Source organism: Mustela nivalis, assembly GCF_964662115.1.
Source record: "Mustela nivalis genome assembly, chromosome: 2".
In the NCBI taxonomy this organism is placed as follows: Eukaryota; Metazoa; Chordata; class Mammalia; order Carnivora; family Mustelidae; genus Mustela; species Mustela nivalis.
In genome coordinates this window covers 113,045,076-113,069,133 of record NC_139021.1, presented here as the reverse complement: position 1 = coordinate 113,069,133, position 24,058 = coordinate 113,045,076, and the positions used below count along the sequence as shown (strand labels likewise).

The 24,058-nt window shown below is 39.4% G+C and overlaps 2 protein-coding genes and 1 pseudogene across 3 annotated transcripts in view; 2 read left to right on the top strand and 1 right to left on the bottom strand.

The window, feature by feature from the left end:
• The first annotated feature begins 1,161 nt into the window (after positions 1 to 1,161).
• LIPJ (lipase family member J) lies at positions 1,162 to 22,268 on the top strand. Its single transcript, XM_082721046.1, has 9 exons — positions 1,162 to 1,220; positions 1,828 to 1,945; positions 5,076 to 5,274; positions 6,231 to 6,340; positions 11,987 to 12,123; positions 12,894 to 13,040; positions 16,709 to 16,780; positions 20,554 to 20,625; positions 21,767 to 22,268. The coding sequence occupies exons 1-9, from the start codon at positions 1,212 to 1,214 to the stop codon at positions 21,998 to 22,000; spliced, it is 1,098 nt and encodes a 365-aa protein (XP_082577172.1). The 5' UTR covers positions 1,162 to 1,211; the 3' UTR covers positions 22,001 to 22,268.
• The window catches only part of LOC309859863 (uncharacterized protein), an 83,374-nt gene continuing 62,112 nt past the window's right edge, over positions 2,797 to 24,058 (bottom strand). The window contains exons 4-9 of the mRNA XM_082721080.1: positions 15,151 to 15,984; positions 8,636 to 8,816; positions 8,120 to 8,231; positions 7,770 to 7,964; positions 6,158 to 6,272; positions 2,797 to 4,202 (exon numbers count right to left, since the gene is read on the bottom strand). Coding sequence (XP_082577206.1) covers positions 15,649 to 15,984 — 336 coding nt within the window. The 3' untranslated portion in view covers positions 2,797 to 4,202; positions 6,158 to 6,272; positions 7,770 to 7,964; ... (1 more) ...; positions 8,636 to 8,816; positions 15,151 to 15,648. The remainder of the gene's footprint in view (positions 4,203 to 6,157; positions 6,273 to 7,769; positions 7,965 to 8,119; positions 8,232 to 8,635; positions 8,817 to 15,150; positions 15,985 to 24,058) is intronic.
• On the top strand, positions 6,583 to 8,864 carry LOC309859832 (glucocorticoid-induced transcript 1 protein pseudogene; annotated as a pseudogene). Its single transcript has one exon. The product of its transcript is annotated as a glucocorticoid-induced transcript 1 protein pseudogene (transcript).

The following is a 24,058-nucleotide window of genomic DNA, read 5'->3' as shown; positions in this document are numbered from 1 at the left end:
ATTTGAAAGGCAGCTTTGTTGGGTTGTTGAATGTTCATGGTTGGCAGGTTGTTTTTTGTTTTTTTTTTTTTCTTCCCTCTTTTCTTCCCTTCCTTCTGCACTTTGAATATATATTCAATATATATTGAATAGGGGGCCTGGGTGGCTCAGTGGGTTAAAGCATCTGCCTTTGGCTCAGGTCATGATCCCAGGGTCCTGGGATCGAGCCCCACATCAGGCTCCTTGCTCAGGGGGTAGCCTTCTTCCCCCTCTCTCTCTCTACCTGCCTCTCTGGCTACTTCTGATCTCTGTCTGTCAAGTAAATAAAACAAAATCCTAAATACATATATATATATATATATATATATATATATTTTTTTTTTTTGCATATATGTATATTTTGCAATCTATATTTTGCAAAGTCTCTGCTAAAAAAATTTGCTGATAGTCTTATGGGGGTTCCATTATAGATAACAAGTTATTTTTCTTACTGTTTTAAGATTCTCGCCATCCCCCTTCCCTCCCCAAAACTCAACAACTGTTAAACATACTTTGAACGAGTGTTAGTCTAGGGACGCCTAGGTGGCTCCATCAGTTAATTGTCTACCTTTGGGTCTGGTCATGATCCCAGAGTCCTGCATCTGGCTCCCTATTCTGTGGGGTGTCTGCCTCTCCCTCTGTGCTCTCTCTCTGACTCTGTTTCTCACACATACACACCAACACACTCACACACACACTTTCTCAAATAAATCAATAAAATCTTTAAAGGAAATAAACAAGTGTTAGTCTGGTAAGAATATCATTACATCATTAATTCAGGTATCAATTAACTTGTAGTATATGATAAAGTTTTTGGAATTAGGCTAAACAGTTCTATAATGGAGACCTCAAAGAGGGTTTTGTGCTGCAAAAGAAGACAGCTGGAAAAGCACTGATGTGGGAATGAAGCCAGAATGAATTGAACTCTTGACTGCCAACTATACATTGTGTGTCCTTAGACAAGTTACTTAATTTTTCCAGGCTTTGGTTTTCTGACCTGAAAACAGTAATATTCCCTAACTCACAGAATTATTTAAACAGTCAAATGGTATCACTTGCTGCAATTTTAGTAGTATTAACATCTCCTTTTATATGCAGATCCCAAATGTCCTATCTTTTCAGAGTGACCTCTCTTATTTGGGACTACGCAAGGTACCTTTCTATATCGAAGAGCTCAGAACCCTGAAGTGAACATGAACATTGTAAGTTGCTAGGAAATAAATGCTAAGCTGCTGAAATAACACAGTGTATGCTACTCTTTAATTGGGGAGGGCGGGCTTTTATTTTAATAGAGCTGCAGTCAAAAAAATATCCCTGTATTCATATATTTTGATATGGGTCAATGAATAGTCCCCATTTACTGTTCTGTAGCTCACAGTTTCCCCTTCACCCTTACTTTGTCCCTGGGTGAAAATATATATACCGACATTTAAATGCCTTTGTGGAAGACTTATAAATTCTTTTTTGTATACACACACATACATGCAAATTCCAGATATAAGCTTAGCTATAATCATAGACATGCAAACATTTGTGGATAAACATATATTTTAAAATTTATATGGCTGAGCAGGTAAAAGTTTGAGTGATTAGTAGTTAGGCAAAAAGTAATGTATAAGAATGATGTTTATAGATGTACTAAAATATCTATTACTGAATGAATCAGTGAACTAGTGAAAAAAAAATAGTCCTGAGGTTGAGAGACTGACTATACAAGGTCCATTATTACATTAACAGCTTGGGTTATTATCAGGTTCCATTAACTGACCAGAAATTGTATCCTAAAAGCCTTCCTTTTTCTTTATCTAGAGCCAAATTATTTCTTATTGGGGCTACCCAGATGAAGTGTATGATATTATAACTGAAGATGGTTACATCCTTGGCCTTTATAGAATTCCTTATGGAAAGACAAACAGTGAAAGTTCAGGTAATATTCAATTCAGAACAACTTGGTGACTGTCTGGGCCCTCAGTGAGTGTCAGACAAGGAAAAGACTTAAAGATGAAGCGCACAATTAACTTCTCACCCATGTCTCTACATGCCCCCAGATGAGAGCCCGATTCTCCCCTGGCTTCTTGTTCACAGGATGGTTTTAGAGTGTGATGGAAACTAAGCTGTTCCAAATGTGCTTTGTGGGTCCCTTTACTAATTTCTGTTGGTTCTTTCCAATCTCTTTGTTTCATGAAGGGTTAGAAATGGTAACATGGTAACATAAGTTTGGAAAATGGCTGGTAAACATGTCCTTCCTGTCTCCTCTAATAATAGCAAAGAGATGAGTTTGGTCCTGGTTCTTTATCCCAACAGTAGGTACATCACTATCCACAAGTGTGGTGAAAAAGATAAAGCACTCGAATTTGTCGCTAGGGTTATAATTCTATATCTGTCACTTACTAGAAGAATATGCAATAGATTACTTTTGCTTATTCATCTAATTGTTCAAACAAAAGCCAACTTTTTTTTTTTTTAGTTTTCTCTTTAGATATTTCTCCTTGAAAAGGATGTTTCTCATATTATAAAATGCCCTCTCAAGTTTTAAGCAGTAAAGTATATTTCAGGAAAGATACTAATTTGAAACAACCTCAATCAATGTAATTTTGGATTCTTATAAAGGTCAGAACTACCAGACAGAAAATGTTAACATAGATTTAACATAATTATAGTAATCATTTTTCAGGGTCTGACCTAATTTTGTGAATACTGTAATAAAATATTGAAAGGTAATTTCAAAATACAGTAAGTGCTTTTGAGTTGTCTAGAAGCAGTGCCAGAGACAGGGAGTCAGAAGCACGTGATTTATTGCTGGTCTACCATCAGGAGAAGGTCATGTGGAAATCCAAGAGGGCTAGGAAAGGAGCTAGAAAGGGTGTGTCTCAGCTAAGTCCCGCTGGAGTCTGATCTCAGGGGAGCTTATGGATCCAGGAACTGCATCCTGGAAGCTGTCCTGCCTTGAAGTTAAGGAGTTAGCCTTTTGCATTGCCACAGCAGTTAGTTATTGCCTAAGGCTACTTTTATTGGTGTAATCTCCTAGGTAAGGCAACTGCCATTCACCCTGGGGGATAGAGGGGCAATAGAGAGCACTTAGAAAGCAACACCCACAACATCTGGGTGCTCCACCTACTTTGGAAAGGAAGTCTGGGTGAGCACCAAAATAACAGAGAGTGCACCTCTTACATGACACAGATCCTTTTGTTTTTCACATTAAGCTTATTTCATCCAGGTGCAGGTTTTCCAGGGTACGGGTAGGTCAGAATTTCTGGGGAAACTTATAAGAGGAAGCTGAGTGGAACAAAGTGTGACATCTGCCATTGCCACTGATCCTAATGCCATGGCTGTCACTTGTTAATTCCCACCTGTACTACCCACTGTAGATTCCCCTCCCTCTCAGCTGTGTCCCCTGATGTGGCAAGCCAAGCCCTTATCCTGAAGGGTTACTGTGTCTGTAACAGGTCGCAGTTGCAGTACTTGTACATTTTATAGGGAAAGCAAGGCAACGGAGTAGCAAAAGATGTCCCACTGAATCTCGTGAACACCAAGTATGTTTTTCCATCCTCATTCTGTATCTGAAGCCCTACCTCGTCATGATGATCAAGGCCAATGACTCCTGCCAATATAGTTTTTCCTTTCTTTGCCACTGCTGCCCTCTAGTCTTCTATCATGAGGAGTCCAAAGTCATAGCCTCCCAGCAGTCATGGCTTTATTATTAGGATGTTTACTGTGTGAACTAGTGGACATGTCTTCTGTCTGGGGACCAGGGCCTCTGGATCTATAAGAGCCTTAAATTGTGAGGACAAAAAGTACAAACTCCCAAGTGAGTTACTGGATGATAGTGAGTAAGACCATTCTTCATCCTACCCCTTTTTTCTTAGACTCCGTGTTCTACTGATTAGAGAAATATATTCAGTCATTTGTTTAAGGTATTAAATGAGTCCTTAAGGACAGGACCCACAGTTACAGGATGTCATCTCCCAGCTGGCATCTCTACTGGGTGCTGATTTCATTGCTTGGTTGGGCTGGCAGCCTCTTGATGGTGGTTACACTCTCAGACCAGTGGCCTTCCAAGGCCATAATACTGAGGAATGCACTTTCTTTGACCTGCAATGATTCCCATTATTTGAGGTATGTCATGAGGGGTTCCATATTTGTAGATCAGACACTCCATGAACTCTTGGAACTCTGCTGTGGTCCTATGTGGAAAGAAAGGCAAATCATAGCCAAAATATATATCAATGCCAGTCATAGTGGGTTGTTGAACTTTCCAGAAGAGAAAAGGTCTGATGCTCCCAACTAGTCTCCAAGTGGCTGGTTTGGTCTCCTTGAGGGGATGGTACCCTGTGAGATATCTGTTGCAGGCAGGTTAGACATACTTTCCTAGCAGTAGCCATGGTAAGGCACCCACGCTGGGGGGCCCAAGTTAACCTACATCTCTCTCATCATGGCTACTTCTTTCATGAGCCCACTGCACAGCATTGGGGTGGCTAAGACCAGTGTCTGGCTGACATCTACTGTAATATGTTATTTAAAATGTATATGATGGAAGCGTGAGTGGCTCAGTTAAATGTCCGACTCTTGTTTTTGGCTCAGGTCATAATCTCCGGGTGGTGAGCTCAAGGTCTATGTTGGGCTCCGCGCTCAATGTGGAGTCTACTTGAGATTCTCTTTCTCCCTCCCCCTCTGCCCCTCCCCCTTCTCACTCTCTCTCTCTCTAAAATAAAAATAAAATAAAATAAAATGTATATGAGTGCTCTCATGACTATTAGCTATGTGAATGTTCTAATCTTTAAAGTTTATATATTTAAGTGAGACATGACCTAATGGTATACTTGGTCATTTGAAAAAAAAATTCTTTGTAAACTTTGCTAAGTGTGCAACTTTGTAAACTTTCCTAAACAATGACAATGGGATAAAACATGAAAAATTTACCATATTTATACAATATAAAATTTAAAAATATATTTTGAAAACTACAAACTGTCATGTTAAAGGATTTAATTTCAGATAAGATATCTATACAGATACTACAACATTTAAGAAGAAATTCTCTGCATTTTTTTTTCTAGCTCAGAGGCTTGTTGTCTACTTGCAACATGGTTTGTTTACATCTGCCAGCAGCTGGATCTCCAATCTGCCCAACAATAGCCTGGGCTTCATTCTGGCAGATGCTGGTTATGATGTGTGGATGGGGAACAGCAGGGGGACCACCTGGTCCAGGAAACACAAGTACCTGAAGACAAATTCTAAAGAATTCTGGGCCTTCAGGTACAAATAACATCAAGTAATGTTTCATTTTATTTTATAAGTGTGTCAAATATTTTGTCTTATGTTTGAATGAAATAAAGTAGAACAGAAATGTCTTTTCTCAATCAGGTCTTGTAACAGACCATGACAATTTATGTCAATTTTTGCTTGAAAATGAAAGAATGCTTGCTTGACCTTAAGTGTGTTTCTCGTTTGTCAGTAGTAACCTTTATTGGCTAACCCCACCCTTCCTATTGTTTTGCTCCTTAACCTATATATTTCCTTTATCCCCCTGTATGCAAAATAAACAGCCTCTTTATAAGACTATCTTGGGGCTACTTTATTCCCTGACTTTGTGTTCTCACGGAAGTCTTTATTAAGTAGATATATTATACCATATAAATTCTTTTTTAAGAAAGATTTATTTATTTGAGAGAGAGCTGGAGAGAAAGTGAATGCACATGCATGAGTGGGGGGAGGAGCAGAGGAGAAGGAGAGAGAAGCTCAAACAGACTCCACATTGAGTGCAGAGCCAGACACAGGGCTCGACCTCACCACCCTGAGACCACGACCTGAGCTGAAATCAAGAGTCAGATGCTCAACCAGTTGAGCCACCCAAGGGCCCCATAAATTCTTTTTTTTTAACATCTTTTTTTTTTTTTAAGATTTGATATATTTATTTGACAGACAAAGATCACAAGTAGGCAGAGAAGCAGGCAGAGAGAGAGGGGGAAGCAGGCTCCCTGCTGAGCAGAGAGACCGATGTGGGACTTGATCCCAGGACTCTGGGACCATGACCTGAGCCAAAGGCAGAGGCTTTAACCCACTGAGCCACCCAGGTGCCCCACCCCATAACTTCTTGATAATACCCAAAGAGAGTTGAAAATAGTTTGCCTTCACTTACCTGTTCATTATCTTCAAGGGTTAGCATCACATTCTAGAAGCAAGGGGATTTCAACTTCGCTTTTCTTTTGTAGTTTTGACAAGATGGCAAAATATGACCTCCCAGCCTCCATCGACTTCATCATGAAACACACGGGACAAGAGGAAATATTTTATATAGGCCATTCCCAGGGTACCACTATTGGTATGGCCAGAAGGATTGTGGCTCGTAGTATGCAATGTCTTTTGTAGGGTTTGCAGACACACCTCCTAAGGAAGTGGGCAAGCTCCCAGAGCTACAAGTGACACAAAACAGAGCGCCGAGAAGAAGACCCACAGCCGGGCCCTGGACAATTATCCCCTTCCTCCTTCTACCTTGTCTACTCCAGTCACAAAGAATTCATTGTAATAACAGGTTGTCTTTGTTCCCAAGCGTTCAGAAGTTGGATATCCATCTTGGGATCAAAGTGAGATCATAAGATCATAACTACCCCTTGTTCCACAAATAGAAATCTCATACTTATAATTGTTATTTAAGTGTGGCAAAGGACCTCATGAGGAGGGGATGTGAGAAGGCCATTAATGCTTACGCATTTAGGACAGATTAAACTTTAGACATGCACAAAGATGAGCCTAAGCCTTCATATGTTTAAAAAGACTAAAAAAGAACTTCTTTCAGCTCACAGCAACAATGCTTCCACCTAATGTGTAATAGTTTCATTTTCAGAAAATAATTCTCTAAAACCCAACATAATTCTCTTACATGATGTGGTAAACCTTCTTACTCCCACTCTTTCTACTGGGGAAGTTACAAAGCCTACTTGATAGTAGCAACCAGTATTCACTGAGTCTTTTCTAGGCTGAAAAATGATCATTTTCTTATAGGAATAAGCCACATCCTGCTTTAAAAGAGTATGTTGAAGAACAGTCTAATCCAATTTTCCACAGATATTTTCTCTGACATTTATTAATCATGTGTGTGAGTTGTACTCTGGATTTTCCAGCTGTAACAGTTATCTGGAACCAGGAATCTTGGAAAATTATTAAATAAGAAAGAAGTGGCTATGTGCTAAAATTTACTGACTTCTAATATGTTATATGATTCTCTGGTTGTGTGCCTTCTTAGAACTCAGAAAACAGAAAAGCTATAAAAAGAAAAAAGATGTGGCCTCCCGCTCTGAGCCTCCGTGTCGGCCGGCGTCGTCCCGGGCCCTCGGAGCCACCATGTCCACTGCCTCCTCCTCCAGTTCCTCTCAGACCCCTCATTCCCCGCCGCAGAGAATGCCGCGCAGCGCCGCGGGCTCCGCGCCCGCCGCCCCCTCCGCCGGCAGCGGGAACGGTACGGGCGGCGGCGGCGTGGGTTGCGCCCCGGCTGCGGGAGCCGGCCGGCTGCTGCAGCCCATCCGCGCCACCGTGCCCTACCAGCTCCTGCGGGGCAGCCAGCGCAGTCCCACGCGCCCACCCGCCGCCGCCGCCGCCGCCTCGCTGGGCAATCTCCTGGGGCCCGGTGCGGCCCGCGGCCCCAGCCCACCCAGCCCGACGCTGCCGCCGGCCGCGGCCCCGACTGAGCAGGCGCCGCGGGCCAAGGGCCGCCCGAGAAGGTCCCCCCGAGAACCACCGGAGGAGCAACTCACCTGAGAGACGGAGCCCCGGCTCGCCCGTGTGCAGAGTGGACAGGCCAAAATCTCAGCAAGTTCGAACCTCTAGTACAATAAGGCGAACCTCTTCTTTGGATACGATAACAGGACCTTATCTCACAGGACAGTGGCCACGGGATCCTCATGTTCATTACCTTCATGCAAGAAAGATAAAGCTACTCAGACACCTAGCTGTTGGGCAGAAGAGGGAGCAGAAAAAAGGTCACATCAGCGTTCTGCATCATGGGGGAGTGCTGATCAACTAAAAGAGATTGCCAAACTGAGGCAGCAACTACAACGTAGTAAACAGAGTAGTCGGCACAGTAAGGAGAAAGATCCTCAGTCACCTCTTCATGGCAACCATATAACAATCAATCACACTCAGGCTGCTGGATCAAGATCAGTCCCTATGCCGCTGTCAAATATAGCAGTGCCAAAATCTTCCGTTTCACGTGTGCCCTGCAATGTAGAAGGGATAAGTCCTGAGTTAGAAAAGGTATACATTAAAGAAAATAATGGGAAGGAGGAAGTGTCCAAGCCCCTGGAGATCCCGGACGGTCGAGGAGCCCCACTCCCTGCTCACTACCGGAGCAGCAGCACTCGCAGCATCCACACTCAGACCCCCTCTGTGCAGGAGCGCAGCAGTAGCTGTAGCAGCCATTCACCCTGTGTCTCCCCCTTTTGTCCCCCCCGAGTCCCAGGATGGGAGCCCTTGCTCAATAGAAGATTTACTCTATGATCCTGATAAAGGTCTCGTCAGCCTATCTCAGCCCCTCTCTTTTCCTGTCCTGACAAAAACAAGGTTAATTTCATCCCCACCGGATCAGCTTTCTGTCCTGTAAAACTTGTAGGCCCTCTCTTACCTGCCTCCGACCTGATGCTCAAGAACTCTCCTAATTCAGGCCAGAGCTCAGCCTTGGCCACTCTGTCGAGCAGCTCTCCTCCCGGGTTTCCTTTATGTCTCTTTCCGATGACACCAGCTCGGTGGGCACCATGGAGGCCTCCGTCCAACAGCCATCCCAGCAGCAGCAGCTCCTGCAGGACCTGCAGGGCGAGGAGCACATCTCTGCTCAGAACTATGTGATCATCTAAAACCGAGGGGGAACTGGCCTCTACCCTACCTTCACGGATTAGGAACTAGACCTCAGACAGCTTATCTGCATGGAGTGACAAACTTTCAGAACACCACCACCACCAACAGAATACTTATCAGCATCAGAAAGTATCTCTTAACACTGATCTTGGCAGGGACGGAACTCCTATTCAGCAGTTTTTGTGGAAAGCAGGACTGCTTGCAAAATGTGTGTGTCATTCAGCGTTTTAAGTGGAGACTATGCATTTCATAGTATGTTTGACAGATTAGTACTGTGTCCTGTGTTTTGTTCCAAATTCTTCAGTATAAATAACTCTATATCAAAAAGTTGCCTGTCTAAATAGAAAATGTCTTGCTGTGCTTTGTCCTATGGAAAATACTGTACTTCAGGATTATGTTTACAATTGATCCAGGTGTTTGTTTCTAACTTCTATAATACATACAATGCAAAAAAATAAAGAAGTAAATGGCCACAACAGTTGCACAGAGCCCACCCTATGGCCTAGCTTCAGGTACTTCAGTTGAAGTCTAAACTCAGGTAACTTGGAATGTATATCATATTGGGATATTAAATATTTCACAGCTAAAAAGCTAAAGAGGGAACATCACTCTTTTGCCTTTCCTTATTTTATGCATTTCCCTTTCCTCATTACATTCCACATTCTTCGAATAAGAAGTGCATTCAACCCTAGGAGAACAATAATCCTGGACATGGGTGAACATGAGGAGAACCAGCAAATCTGTGGTGTCTGACATCACTTTTGTCCTGCGGTTACAAGTAAAACACAACTGTTGAATTCACTGTTTCAACATGTGTACATGTGGCTTTTTTTTTTTTTTAAACAAATTCAGGTGTTGCTCAGTTCCTGACTGTTACAATGTTGCAAATGAAGTGTCTCCGGTACCAGGCTGTACATAAACATTCCAATTGTGCATGTTGGAATTTAACAAGAAAGTCTAGGTTTAATTGCAAAAAAAAGTGAACTCTCACAAGGGATGGGTGAGATTTTTTTGTTTATATTGGCCAGCAAAGTCACAAAGTGCTGTTTTAGCTAAAGGCATTATTAATGTTCAGTTTCTCTCTCGGAAGTTCTTTAACTTGAGGGTTTACAAATGTCACACGTTTTGGTTCTTGTTTTCCTCCAGCAGTTGAGGTGCATGAGTTGTATTCATGTGGAGAGAGAATGTGTGGGTCTCAGAAGCAGTGCAGCACAGAAAGCTGGTTGTTTGGTGACTTAGAAAAGCAGTAGTTTGCAGCTGTTTCTTCAAGCCTCTCCTCACAGTATCATGGATGGTTCTGTTAGTATTTCAGATGTGCAAAGTAAAGCAAAAACCCAAGTAAATCGCCTTGCACTTGCAGACACGACCTGAATTCTCAACGGAGTTGTGTGATGAGAGCCCTAGATAATCCCAGTTGGTCAGTGGAAGAGCCCAACTCTCAGACTTTGTTTTCTGCAGCACAAAGAGAGTCTCCAAAAGCCAAGGGAAGTTTTTGTATTTTTATTCCATTGCTTTTAGTTCAGTAAAGCATAGAGTTGTTTCATCTGTACCTACAGTATATGGCACTGTTTTCTTAAGAATTAGGGGAATAAGGTGCTTACAGTCACAGGAACGTTTCAGTTCCCTTCAGTCATTCCTTGGGGTTTCTTTGTTTTATTTTCTAAGGAGGTTGAAGAAGGAAGAGGTGATAGAGAAGAAAGCAACACCATTGATTTTTTTTTAAAGAAATTATATATATATATATGTATATGTATATGTTTGCGTGTGTATGTATTCTGTGTATTATTTTGTCATGATCCCAATTATCTTCTTTCCACCAAAGTTTGCAGTAATATTCTCTCCTAAAGGTGAATTCTGGCTCCTTTAAAATTAGTCAGTGTTATATTGTAGGAGACTGTCATGGAAAAGGACTCAGTTTACTTTTGCCATTTTCACAGGGGAACCTTTTAAAACAATCTCTTCAGCAGCAGACACCTTTAACCCTAATAATCTCAGGCCTTGATGAAAATACTATATTTTGTAGATTATGGTTAAAGGGAGAAAATTATTAGTTCTGTAAGATAAATATGAGCTCCATTAACTTCTGATATCTGGTTTAGCATTACATAATGTGTTGATCTTACACTCTGCTTTTGTCCAAATATGATGCAATAGTGTATCAATATCAATTTCTGAAAGATGGATTGAATGGTTTTTTGGTGATGAAATCTGATGTACGATATTTATAGTGACATGTGCTTTTATTTTCTCATGAGAAACTAAATATTAATTGTGTTGTACACTTGTTCTTAGCATATATTAAAGTTTTGAACCAAATGTGTTAAAGCGTATGCTTTGCCACGTAAACTTCCCAGAAGTTGTTGAGCTCAAATGTATCCTACATCCAGCTGTAGAAATTTGTCAGAAATTGTTTAAATTTTGTATATAGTTGTACTGTTTAATTCTAGCCACTGTGCTGAACAGTATTGGAGTTACCATACAATATGGCTTTACACAAGGAAATGTGTGGCTTTTGTTTTGTGTTTTTTCGGTATAGAAGTTCCCGTGTCTTATTTAAATAAAGTTATTAGTAAAACTGGAAAAAAAAAAGATGTGCCAGAATGTAGCTTGATGAGATGTCATAAAAGGGAAAACTATTTGTCATATTAATGACTCTAACAATAAAATATAAACTAGTATCTTCTGCACAATAAGGCAAGGATGTTTTAAAATATATTAAAAGTAAATATAAAAACAATTTGACATGTATTGGATCTGTCATCTAAGTGTAAGATTCAAATATCCAAAAAGCTCACTAGCCTATTTTCAGTATTGCCAGTTATAGAAATCTTCAATACTGTTTCTGATTTCTCAACTATCATGTTACAAGACTCTTTTATTGTTGATTTATCATTGTTTATGGTCTAGACATAGTTTTTAATATTAATCATCAGTCTGATGTTTGATCAATATGTATGTTTCATACTGGGTGATTGAGAAATGTTTGATAAGGGAATTGAGAAATGAATGAGTCAATTAAGTGGTCATACCATATTGAATTTACTCTCACTTGCCATGATATCATTTCTTACATGCTAGTAATGGTGTAAGAATAGTTAGTTTCTATCTTGTTTTCTTTCAGCTTTCATAACATTTTCCACAATGCCACAGATAGCTGAAAGAATCAAAATATTTTTTGCCTTAGCTCCAGTTTTTTCGATCAAATACTCAAAGAGCCCTTTAATTAAATTGGCATACAAATGGAGGTCAGTGTTAAAGGTATGTTATTCCTTTCCTTTACATAGCTTATAAATCAAAATGACAATGATTCTGTCCTTTCAAAATAAAAGGTCTTGACTATGTTTGCATGAACTTAATTTTTTGGTTTCAGCGACACTGGATTCTTTCTTTTGTATTTACAAAGGAATAAGATTTTATTTATAATAGCTTTGGACATCTCATTTTGAAGGAAAATCCAGTAGTCAGCTTATCTCTATCTCCTGCTTCCAAGTTTTGCCCTTAATTTGAATGTATTTCTTTTAGGGTGCCTGGGTGGCTCAGTGGGTTAAAGTCTGCTTTTGGCTCAGGTCCCAGGGTCCTGGGATCGAGCCTCACATTGGGCTCTTTGCTCAGCAGAGAGCCTGCTTCCCTTCCTCTCTCTCTGCCTGCCTCTCTGCCTACTTGTGATCTCTATCTGTCAAATGAATAAATAAAATCTTGAAAAAATAAAGAAATGTATTTATTTTAAAGGTTTTATTTAATTCTTTATTTGAAAGAAAGAGAGAGAGAGAGAACACAAGGGCAAGGGTGGCAGGGTAGGGCAGAGAGAGGGACAATCAGACTGCTCTGAGCATGGACCCAACATGGGACTCCATCTCATGACCCTGAGCCAAAATCAAGAGTCACCCACTAAACCAACTGAGCCACCCAGGCTCTCTCATTTAAATATTTTGAACTAATGTGGGACAGTGCATTTCATTATAAATATGAGCTCATTGCACCATTTATTTTGGTCTTCTAAATATGAATCAAGTAAACTTGTCTTACAGGCTTTTCTTGGCAACAAAGACTTCCTACCTAATACCTCATTCAAAAGATTTGTTGGTTCCAAGCTGTGTCCACTGAAGATTATTGGTAAGATTTGCCGTGATATCTTGTTTATGATATATGGATATGACCAGGAGAACTTAAATATGGTGAGAACAAATTGGATTTGAAATGTACTTTGTCCATTTTTAGAAAGCAGCTCTTAGTACTTTATGCCTTGCATGTCATTGTATGATTTATCCACATGTACTGATAGATTCTTAGCCTTCCTGGTTTGGGGACTACACCAACATTCTGAAACTAATCAGCGTGAGCATGCTGGGATTAGTTTGCATTCCGATTTGTCTTGCTCTCTGTAGAGAACAGAGAGCAGGTGCTGTGCTGGGTCTTTTAATTGGCCTTTACTATTGGGTGTTAGTTTCCTGAAGTTTCTTGTATTTAAGTTCTCTCCTATCACTTATTTTTAAAAAATATTTTATTTATTTATTTGACAGAGAGACCACAAGTAGGCAGAGAGGCAAGCAGAGAGAAAGAGAGAGGAGGAAGCAGGCTCCCTGCCGAGCAGTGAGCCTGATGAGGGACTCGATCTCAGGACCCTGAGATCATGACCTGAGCTGAAGACAGAGGCTTAAGCCACTGAACCACCCAGGCACCCCATCTTCTATTTCTTATTTTTTTTAACAACTCCTGCTCTTATATCTTGGTTCCTAACACTCCCTTGCTTTCTTATTGACTCTTTTGTAATTGGCATTTGTGCCTGCTAATAACCTTACTGGCTTTGGGCATTCATCAAAATTCCTGGAGTGGGACACTGTTTAGGGGCTCAAGCTACTATTCCCAAAGCCATACAGTTTGATTGTGTATAGATGCTATTACAGATGTATGCATTCATTCTAAGACTTTTTAAGCACATTAAATTAAAAAACAGGCTTTAGCAGAAGCAGTTGTGGCATTCAAACTACTGGTTGGTTCCTGCACCTGTACCATTTAATAATTTCCCAGCAAGAATCAATTTATTCATTCAAAGAAAGAGAAGTTGTCAAGATGTCCATTCTTACCAACTTAGTCTATGGATTCAAGGCAATCCCAACCAAAACCCCTACAAGCTAATTTTAGGATATTGACAAATGACTTCTAACGTTTATGGAGGGAAGCAAAACCTGGAGTAACCAACACAGAATTGAAGGGAAAGAGAAAGTTGGAGGACTGGTACTGTTAAACATTAAGACTTAGTCTTCAACTACAGTAATCTAGACAGTGTGCAATTAATGAAAGAATCAAGAAGATCAGTGTAGCAGAATAGAGAGTGCAGACACAGAGTCTCATGAATACCATCAACAGATCTTTGACAAAGGAGAAAGGCAGTGCACTAGAAAAACCATAGTCTCTTCAACAAATAGTGTTGGGACAACTGGATGTCTACATACAAAAAAATGAAATACCCTTCACAAAGTTAACTCAGATTTGGATCATAGACCTAAATGTGAAATGTAAGACTATCAAACTCCTAGAAGATCAAATAGGGAAAAACCTAGATGATCTTGGATGTGGCAAGGACCACCAGGTTGTACTTTTTGTTATAATTGATGAACCTACATAGACACATCATAAGTACCCCAAATCCATAGTTGACAGTGTGGTTCACTCTGGTGTTCTACATTGTGTGAGTTCTAACAAATGTATAATGACATAGACCTACCATTACAGTATCATGTAGGATATTTTCACTGCCCTAGAAATCCTCTGTGATTTGTCTACTCATCCCTCCCCTCTTAAATCCTGGCAACCACTGATACCACTGATTTTTTCACTGCCTGCTACAGTTTTGCCTTTTCCAGAATGTCATGTAGTTGGAATCATAGTTTGTAGCCCTCTCAGATTGCCTTTGTCCATTTAGTAGCATAGATTCAAGGTTCTTCCATGTCTTTTCTTGGCTTGGTATCTCATTTATTTTTAGTGCTGAAAAAATATTTTATTGTCGGGATGTATCACTGTGTATCTATCCACCTACTAAATGACATTATCGTTCAAGTTTTGACAATTATGAATAAAGATGTTATCAAGATCAATATGCAGATTTTGCGTGAACACGAGTCTTTACCCCCTTTGGATAAATACCAAGGAGTGCAATTGCTGGATCGTGTGACAAGGATACCTTTTGTTTTATAAGAGACCACTAAACTGTTTTTTTCCAAAGGGGTTGTACTATTGTGCATTCCCACCAGCAGTGAAGGAGAGTTCCTGTGACTTTTTCCTCACCAGCACTTGGCGCTGTCCACATTTCAGACTTTTGTCATTTTCATAGGCATGTAGTGGTATTTCATTGTTCTTTTAAATTGCATTTCCCTGATGGTGTATGATGCAGAGCATCTTTTCATGGTCATTTGCTATCTGTATATCTATTTGGTGAGCTGTCTGTTAAGGTCTTTGGCCCATTTTTAAATCAGGTTATTTTCTCATTGTTGAGTTTGAAGAGTTCTTTGTACATTTTGGGTAACACCTTCATAGATATGTCTTTTGCAAATATTTTCTTCCAGTCTGTGGCCTGTCTTCTAATTATCTTTGTCTTTTGCAAAGTGGACGTTTTTGATGGGAGAAGTTCAGCTTTTCAATTATTTCTTTCATAGGTTGTGCCTTTGGTGTTTTATCTACAAATCCATCACTAGACCCAAAGTCAACTAGATTTTCTCTACTAGGTCATCTTATAGGAGTTTCATAGTTTTGAGTTTGACATTTAGATCTGTGTTCTATTTTGAGTTAACTCTTGCGAAGGGTGTGAGTCTGTGCCTCAATTCTTTTTTTTTCTTTTTCTTTTCCATGTCGTCTAGTTGTTCCAGGACCATTTGTTGAAGACACCATTGTTTCTTGATTGTATTGCCTTTTCTCTTTTTCAAAGATCTGTTGACTATATAGGGGTCTATTTTGGGGCCCTCTTTCCATTCTATGGATCTGTTGGTCTATTCTTCCACCAGTACCCCACTTCTTGATTACTGTAGGTTGATAGTACATCTTGAAGTTGTGTACGTCCATCCTCCAACTTTGTTCCTCCCTTACAATATTGTATTGGCTGTCCTGGGTCTTCCGCTTCTCCATCTGAAAAACAGTTTGTTGATATCCTTAAGAGAACTTGCTGAGATTTTGATAGGACTACATTGACATTGTAAGTCTTGCTCACTGACTAAGGTTTCCAGGGACATTGTAGGTAATTCAAACCTTGATGACAGGTTGACATGAAAGCTGCTGCATTTCTGATTGTTTCACTGTGAGTTGTGTAGCATTTCAGGAGCCCGGTTCATCATGGAAAGGGTTTCTTTTTAAATCTCCTAATCACCCTTGGCAGGCCGTGGGCTGATTTTGTTTGTTTGTTTGTTTGTTTTCCTCAACTAGCTTAGTTCTCACAATTAAACTTCAGATTCCCTGGGATTGGCAAATACCTTGAAGAAAAAACTGGCTTTAGTACTTTGCTTTTTTGAGGGTTTTTAAATATTCCTTTTCCATTTCTCCTGGTAATTTCTATCTTTTCAGTCATTTGTGCTCTCCAAAGGGTCTGTGTGTGAGTCCTAAGAGTTTAGATTGTTTTCAGTATGGGATGACAAACTACATAACTCGGAAATCCAATAATAGCTTCTACGTTAATGTAAAATTAAATATTTAGTAAGTACATTTATGTACTTAATTAAAATATAATTTTATATTTTATTTATATTATTTGCTTAAAATTACTTTAAATTTTATTGAAATTATTTAGTGTAGCAAATATAAAAAGTTATGCTTTCTCTGGGTGGTCTAATATAAAAATAATTTTTTAACCCCTCAGAGTCGTCTGGATGTGTATTTGTCACATAACCCAGCAGGGACATCTGTTCAAAATATGCTACACTGGAGTCAGGTATAACTTTCCAAGTGCTTTTTAGTACAATTTTATTTATACTAGTCTGGTTTATCCCATCATTCTGAGAATCATGCCATTGTCATTAGGATGATAAATTTAGAAGGATAAAATGTAACTATTACATATTTATGTAATTTTTCATGGTTTCTAATATGTTAATATCATAATCTATTAGATCTTCTAACCCTAAGCAATAATCAGAGCAATATACCTATTTTCTGTTTTACAAATGAGAAAAAGTTAATTTGGAATAATAGACTAGGAATCATTAAGGCCATGTTTATCATTTGACTTACCCAAAGATTCAGAGTTATTCCTTCAAAAACACCCAAGACTAATAATAATAATAACAACAATAATAAAATTTTAAAAACCTAAGACTAAAACACAGGTATCCCAATGTCTAGTCTCTCACTAGACTTCATTCTCTCGTCTGTTCAATTGTGAACTTCATAAGGCCCTTGAGCAAGTTTTATTCACTTCTATATGTGCAAGGCCAAGAGTTCTGGGCAAACAACAGACACTCAAGAATATATGTTGCATGAATATTAATGAAGAAAAAATCCAGTGTGAATATCATCTTAAAGTTGAGAGCCAGGATAAAATCTTAGAAGGAACAGTATACTTGAGATCAAAATATCAGGCACTGAATCTTTTCTCTGAAACTTACTGCTAGTGAGACACTCAGCAAGCTCACTTACTCCTTATGAAGTCAGTTTCCTTAATTTTAAAAATGGAGTTAATAATAATGCTCTGACTTAACTAACAAAAATATTATGACAGTTCAACGGTGATGATCAAGAGTGTTGTTTAAATTTAATGAACACTAATGAATTCAAGTATCATTGAGATATTGGGAAGGACATTCTCATTTAACATGTCTAAATCTACTAAGTGATTGTTTTGAGGTAAATTATTAAAAATCTTTAACTTATATTTAGATTTAGTTCATTCCTGGTGATAAATAGACCAGGAAAGTCTAAGCAACCTTTGCATCTATTCAATTGAAATAATATTTACTGAGTACCTACTATGTGCCCTGTACTGTTCTATGCTCGGGGTAGACATCAATGAACAAAGTAAATATTCCTGTCCTCCTTAAGCTGACATTCTAGCAGTTAGATATACAGACAATAAACATTAAGCATAGCAAATAAGTAAATTATTAAAACTTTAGAAGGGAATAGAAACTATGGAAAAATAAAGGGGAAAAAGAAAGATAAAGAGATTAGACACAGTGGGTAGTGGGTTGTGTTTTTGAACAGAGAGGTTAGGCCAACCTCAATGAGATGGTGACATTTGAGAAAAGATTTAGAGAAGCCAAGAAAGTTAGCAATGTGGACAACCTGGAGGAAGAACATTCGAGACAGAAAGATTGACCAAAGCAAAGCCCTTTACTTAGGAGCATTTCTGAGAAAGATGGGTAAAAGGTCACTGTGGCTGATTTCAGCAATTAAGAAAGAAAGAAGTAGGGAAAAGGGGGCAGAAATGTACTAGAGCCAGAAAGGAACAAGTACTCTATTGGGAGGACTTTGGCTTTCTAGCTAAGTGAGCAGCCACTGCAGGTTTTTGAGCAGGGAGCAGACACAATATGACTTATAGTTTTAAAGGAATGCTTAGGGGACACCTCAAAGGCTCAGTCAACAGAGCATGTGATGCTTGATCTTAGGGTCATGAGTTCAAGCACCACTTTAGGGGTAGAGTTTACTTGGGGGAAAAAAAAAAGAATGCTTTGGGTGCCATGTTGGGTAGATTGAAGTGGAAACAATGAGAAATTTTGGAGACCACCACAATCCAGATTGATGATGGCCTGCACAGATGTGTTTCCAGGAAGGGTGCCAAAGAGGGTTGGGTTCTGAGTGTACGTGTGTATTGTAAACATGCAGCCGAAGACATTTAATATGGATTCCGTGAAAGGAGAGAGGGAAAAGTCTTGGATGATTCCAGACTTTCTGGCCTAAGCAAGGAAAATATGCAATTGCCATTAAAGGAGATAGGGACATTTGGTGGCAGTGCATGTTTGAGGGACAGAGAAGATGTTCACATTTGGAGATGGTAAGTGTGAGGCATCCCAGTATTTAACTTGAATAAGCAGTTGTGTATAGGAGTCTAGTATTTAGAAGAGACTTACAGAAGAGGATAAACATTTTAAGTATGGACACTACTGAAAACCAAGAAACTGGATGAGAATACACACAGAGTAAATACAGATGGGGAGAAGAGGAGCATGGGTAGAAGGCTGAGACATGGAAGGATTCAAAGGTCAGGCAGTGGCGGTTGGATGGCTACAGCAAAGAAACCAAAAAGGGGCCGGGAGTGAAAAATGAAGATCAAGAAATGACGGTATTAGACAAACCATAAGAGACTCTTAATGCCCCAAAACAAACTGAGCATGGCCGGGGGGAGTGGGGTAGGGAGAGGATGGTGGGGTTATGGACATTGGGGAGGGTAGGTGATATAGTGAGTGCTGTGAAGTGTGTAAACCTAGCGATTCACAGACCTGTACCCCTGAGGCTAATAATATGTTATATGTTTATAAATTTTTTTTTAATTATTAAAAAAAAAAAAAAAGAAATGACGGTATTCCAGAAGCTAAGTGGAGAAAAGCTCTAGGATAGAAATGAACAGTTGGGTGCAATGGCATCATGGGTAATGTGAGGAAATTCCTCAGAATCGACAAGTTTTACAAATGCTAAGATCATGAATAACCTCAGCTGGTTTTGTGTAAGGAAAGAACTGCAGGGTAAGAAGTGTTGTTGGGAGAAAATCAGGTTGTCCAGAGAGCAGGAAGGTAAAGGAACCCATCAGAGATGGATTTTAAGATATACGCTAACAATGGAAGTCCAGATGGCAGAGAGAGTTTTAGAAGTTGGGAGGAGTTAGGAGAAGATAAAATGGTGGATGCACGGAGACCTGTCAGGGTTAGAGTCCCAGAGAAGATCTGGAAGCTGAGAGTCTGAAACTTCCTTCAATGAAAACATTATCAGGGGGAGAAAGGGATATGATCAGATTAGACCTAAGAGGCTCACAGCAGGTGGTGGAGGTGAGGCTACAGTTATGAAAGGTGAAGCAAGCAAGGGGTGGCTTCTGGAACATGCTCTTGAGAGCTGTTGTTTGAAGCAAGGATGTTTAGGGACATGTTATTTCAGTGCTAGTGCACCTAGCACTAGACACTTTTTTTTCTTTTAAGATTTTTAAAAAAGATATATTTATATTTATGTATATTTTAAAGAGATATTTCTTTATTTTAGAGAGAGAGTGTGAGCACAGGGAGGGGCAGAGGAAGAGGGAGAGGGAGAATCTTCAAGCAGACTCCCTACTGTGTGCAGAGCCCAACGCAGGGCTCACTCCCACAACCCTGAGAACATGACCTGAGCTGAAGCCAAGAGTTGGACACTTAACAGACTGAGCCACATCGGTGCCCATAGACACTCACTTTTGTCCTCTGTGGATGGAGCTGAGGCTTTCTGGGGAGGGCTGATGAGCACACAGGCTCCCATTAACAAGGTAAAAGGCCTTGGGGGAACGTGCATTTATATGAAACTGATAGAATCACGTTCTGTAGATGCCCCTGTCCCTCACCACCTCCCCCATTCCATTTCTTGCCCTTTTCAAAGGAAGGGAGAAGTGAAGACGTGTCCCTGTGCATATATATTCCAACAGGTCCCATACAGAGGGACAGTATATGAAACTCACACCTCACTTTACCAGCTGCACTGTAGGAAACAGATGAGTATAATCTTCCTTTAAAAATTTTTTTTTTCTTTCAGGTTTTTCATTCTAGTCACTTGAGAGCTTTTGATTGGGGCAGTCCTGTTCTGAACTTGGTTCATTTTAATCAGGTACATAATTATGCATAAGCTAAAAACTATCTCCCGGTTCAGTTCAGAGGAGGTGGCTACAGAGAAGGGCTCATGTAAAGCCCAAGAGGATAATAACAGTGAGAAGGACCAGCAGGCAAAGACTGCCATGATTTGGCTCCATAGTCTCACATCCAATGGGGGCTTTTCCAGATTTTCTATGTATTTTAACAACAAATACCTCAGGTAAGCCTGGAGAAGTTTGACAAGCTATAGAGTAATTCATCCTCCCTCAGGAGAAAAAATATTGTGTGTATAATACGCATAGCTCTGTGGTTAGTTAAATAAGAAATAAAAGGCATAATATGGTTCTTGACCCTAAAAGCTCTTGATTGTATTTGGGAAGATAAGACAAACCTGTAATTATGAGGAAAAGACAAAAGTTAATGAGAAGATAGTAATATTGTATGAAGAAGATGACAGAAATCTTGAGGTATTAGAACCCAAATCTGCCATCTTCAAAATTATTCTTTCCCATTATCCTCTTCTGCCTTAGCTAAACTTCATGCCTGGTGTGGTTTGCTTGTGTAAAACTCCAAAGTAAACTGGAAAGATTAAAATCAATAAAATCAGACTTGCTCCCCCTCCAATATTTACCATTTATTGATAAATATATTGACAGATATACAGCTACAGAATTTTTTTTTAAAAGATTTTATTTATTTATTAGAGAGAGAGACACAGTGAGAGAGGGAACATAAGCAGGGGGAGTGGAAGAGAGAGAGGCAGGCTTTCCGCTGAGCTGGGAGCCTGATGCAGGGCTCCATCCCAGGACCCCAGGATCATGACCTGAGCTGAAGGCAGATGCCCAACAACTCAGACACCCAGGCGCCCCAGCTACAGAAAATTTTGATTAAAATACTTTCATGCCTTATAAATAAAACTGAAATTCCTTCTGCAGCATGTTTGAACACCCTGAATTAGAGCAAATGGTCTAGTTTTGATTTGTATCTGATCTATTTCTAAGTAAAAATCATAATAACGATTCTTTCAATATTCCTTGCTTCCATCTTAGTAATTATTTTAGATTCAACGTACTTTAAAATTGTATTAATTAATCATTTAAAGAATAGTAAAGAACACCTTCTATGTATCATTTTCTGCGAAAACCTTCTACATTTAGTCCACTTCTCCATATTACGACATGAGAAACATGAACGTATCGACAGCGACTTGGAACGGGGGCAATGACTTGTTGGCCGATCCTCAAGATGTGAAAAATCTACATTCTGAAATTACAAACCCTATTTACCATAAAACTATTTCTTGCTACAATCATATAGACTTTTTGTTCGGTTTAGATGTATATCACCAAGTTTACCGTGAAATCATTGACATTATCCAAGGCAGTCTATAAAGAACTATAGTAGTCTGTGTTGAAGGATCCATTTCATTTCTCTTAAAAGCCAATCATTATTTTCTTGCTATGTATGTTTTTCCTGTTATTTAAATAAAATCTGGCATTTTTCCCTGTTTTTCTTCATTGCCCCAGGCCTTCCATTCATTAAATCAGTGACATTTGTCATATGAGGGGAAATGGCAGATTCCAACATGGCCCGAAGCAGTCTGTTGTGTTTTAAGTAACTAAAAGCATAATTTTAAAGGGATAATTTTTTTGAGAAAGGTGCTTTCTTTTCTTCAAAGATGAGCATATATGATATAAAAAGGGTTTGGGAGAATGCTTGCAGATATGAAAGCTAATTTTTCTCTGAATGAATGAAGAGTAGAAATACTTTTGAGCTATGTAAAGGAGTTCGGGGGAGAAAAAAAGGGAAGAAAGAGCCTGGATACCAGTGTGATAGGGCTGCATCTGCCCCACTTCTGGCCAAGCTTCAGAAGTAGGGAGATCATAAAAGCCATAGAGGGTTTGCATCACCTCACTTCCCGGGTGTATAGCTGACCTTTCCAGAAAGTGTGTGCAAAGAGTCGCAATGGTGGTTGGGGCGGCTGGGTGGCTCAGTCCTTATGCATCTGCCTTTGGCTCAGGCAATGATTCTGGAGCCCTGGGATCAGTGGGCATCAGAGGGCGGTACAGGGGACATCACATACAAGGACTTAGACCCCAGTCCTTCCAACTCCTCTATAATGCATAACTTCACAGGCTTTTCTTAGTCCCTGGGGACAGCAAGATGAAAAGGGAGAGTTCTAGAATTGAGTGTAAATTTACCCCATAAAGACAGAAAAAAAAATCTGTAATTTCCTGGATTAGAATATTAAGTTTCCTGCCCCAGGCAAAATGGAGGTTGGAAGCCAAGCCAAGTCCAGTTCACTCTGCGGTTGCTAACTCTGTGTTCCACACATGCTTATGGGCCTTAAAAAGTCTTCTACCAAAAATAATGGAATATGCATAGATAGTGAGAAAAAAATAAAATACATGCATATAAGATTATTGGAATGTAACTAAGAGAAGACACATAACTTTAAAGGACACAGTTCAGGCTACAGGTCAGTCCTTCCCTTTTTATGGTATCAATTCTCAGAGCACCGAGAATAGATACACATTTAGAGAGGTCTTTTTAAAGAATTTAAGAATGTGAATATAGTGTTAAGTGTTGCTTCAAAGTTTTCAAATGACCCTTCAAATAAGACAAATGGGAGATGACAATTATGCAGAATTACTTAGGCTGAGATTTAAAAACTAAGTTGGGGGTATCTGGTGTTGGTGGACTGGGACAATCTGAAAAACATTTATTTGAAAAAAAGGAGAATTAAAAATGCGGGGGAAAATTACAGGGTCAAGGAAAAGAAGCCAAGGAAAGTAAGCCTGGCATTTTAACTGTTTATATCCCAGCAACATCTGCTTACTCCAGGTGTATAATTAAAATCCTGAAAATAATTAGTTGAGAACAAAAATTGTAATTCAGCTTATCGAAGGGAAGTTTCTCTGATAAACCTTGATCCTCAGGCTTTAGACTGAAACCTCAAAGTACTATACCTTTAGAATAAAGTCAAACTAGAAATTGATCACCCTTTTAGAAACTGCAGAGCACCTTTGAATCTTAAGAATTCTTAATGTACAAAGAAGATCTGGGAATACCGATGCCATAGCCATCCGTCAGAAACAAAAGTAAGTCTTCTCTGAAGGAAGATCAAGTCATCTAAATACTAGAAATAATGCTAAAATCTTGCAATGTTTCAGGATAGGTTGGGTTACAAAAATAAGTTGTGTCTTTATATACTAATGTCAAATAATTGCAAAATGATATTTTAAACATGCCATTTACAATATTACAGACAATTATAATACTTACGAACACAGATAAACAAATGTGCTCAGGTTGAAAGGCAATGTTATTAAGATCTCCACTCTTCCAAATGTATCCATGTATTCAAAGGAATTGCAATCAAAATTCCACAGGGTTTTCTTTTTTTCTGGAAATGGTTATACTGATTCTAAACTTTTTGTAGAATTACA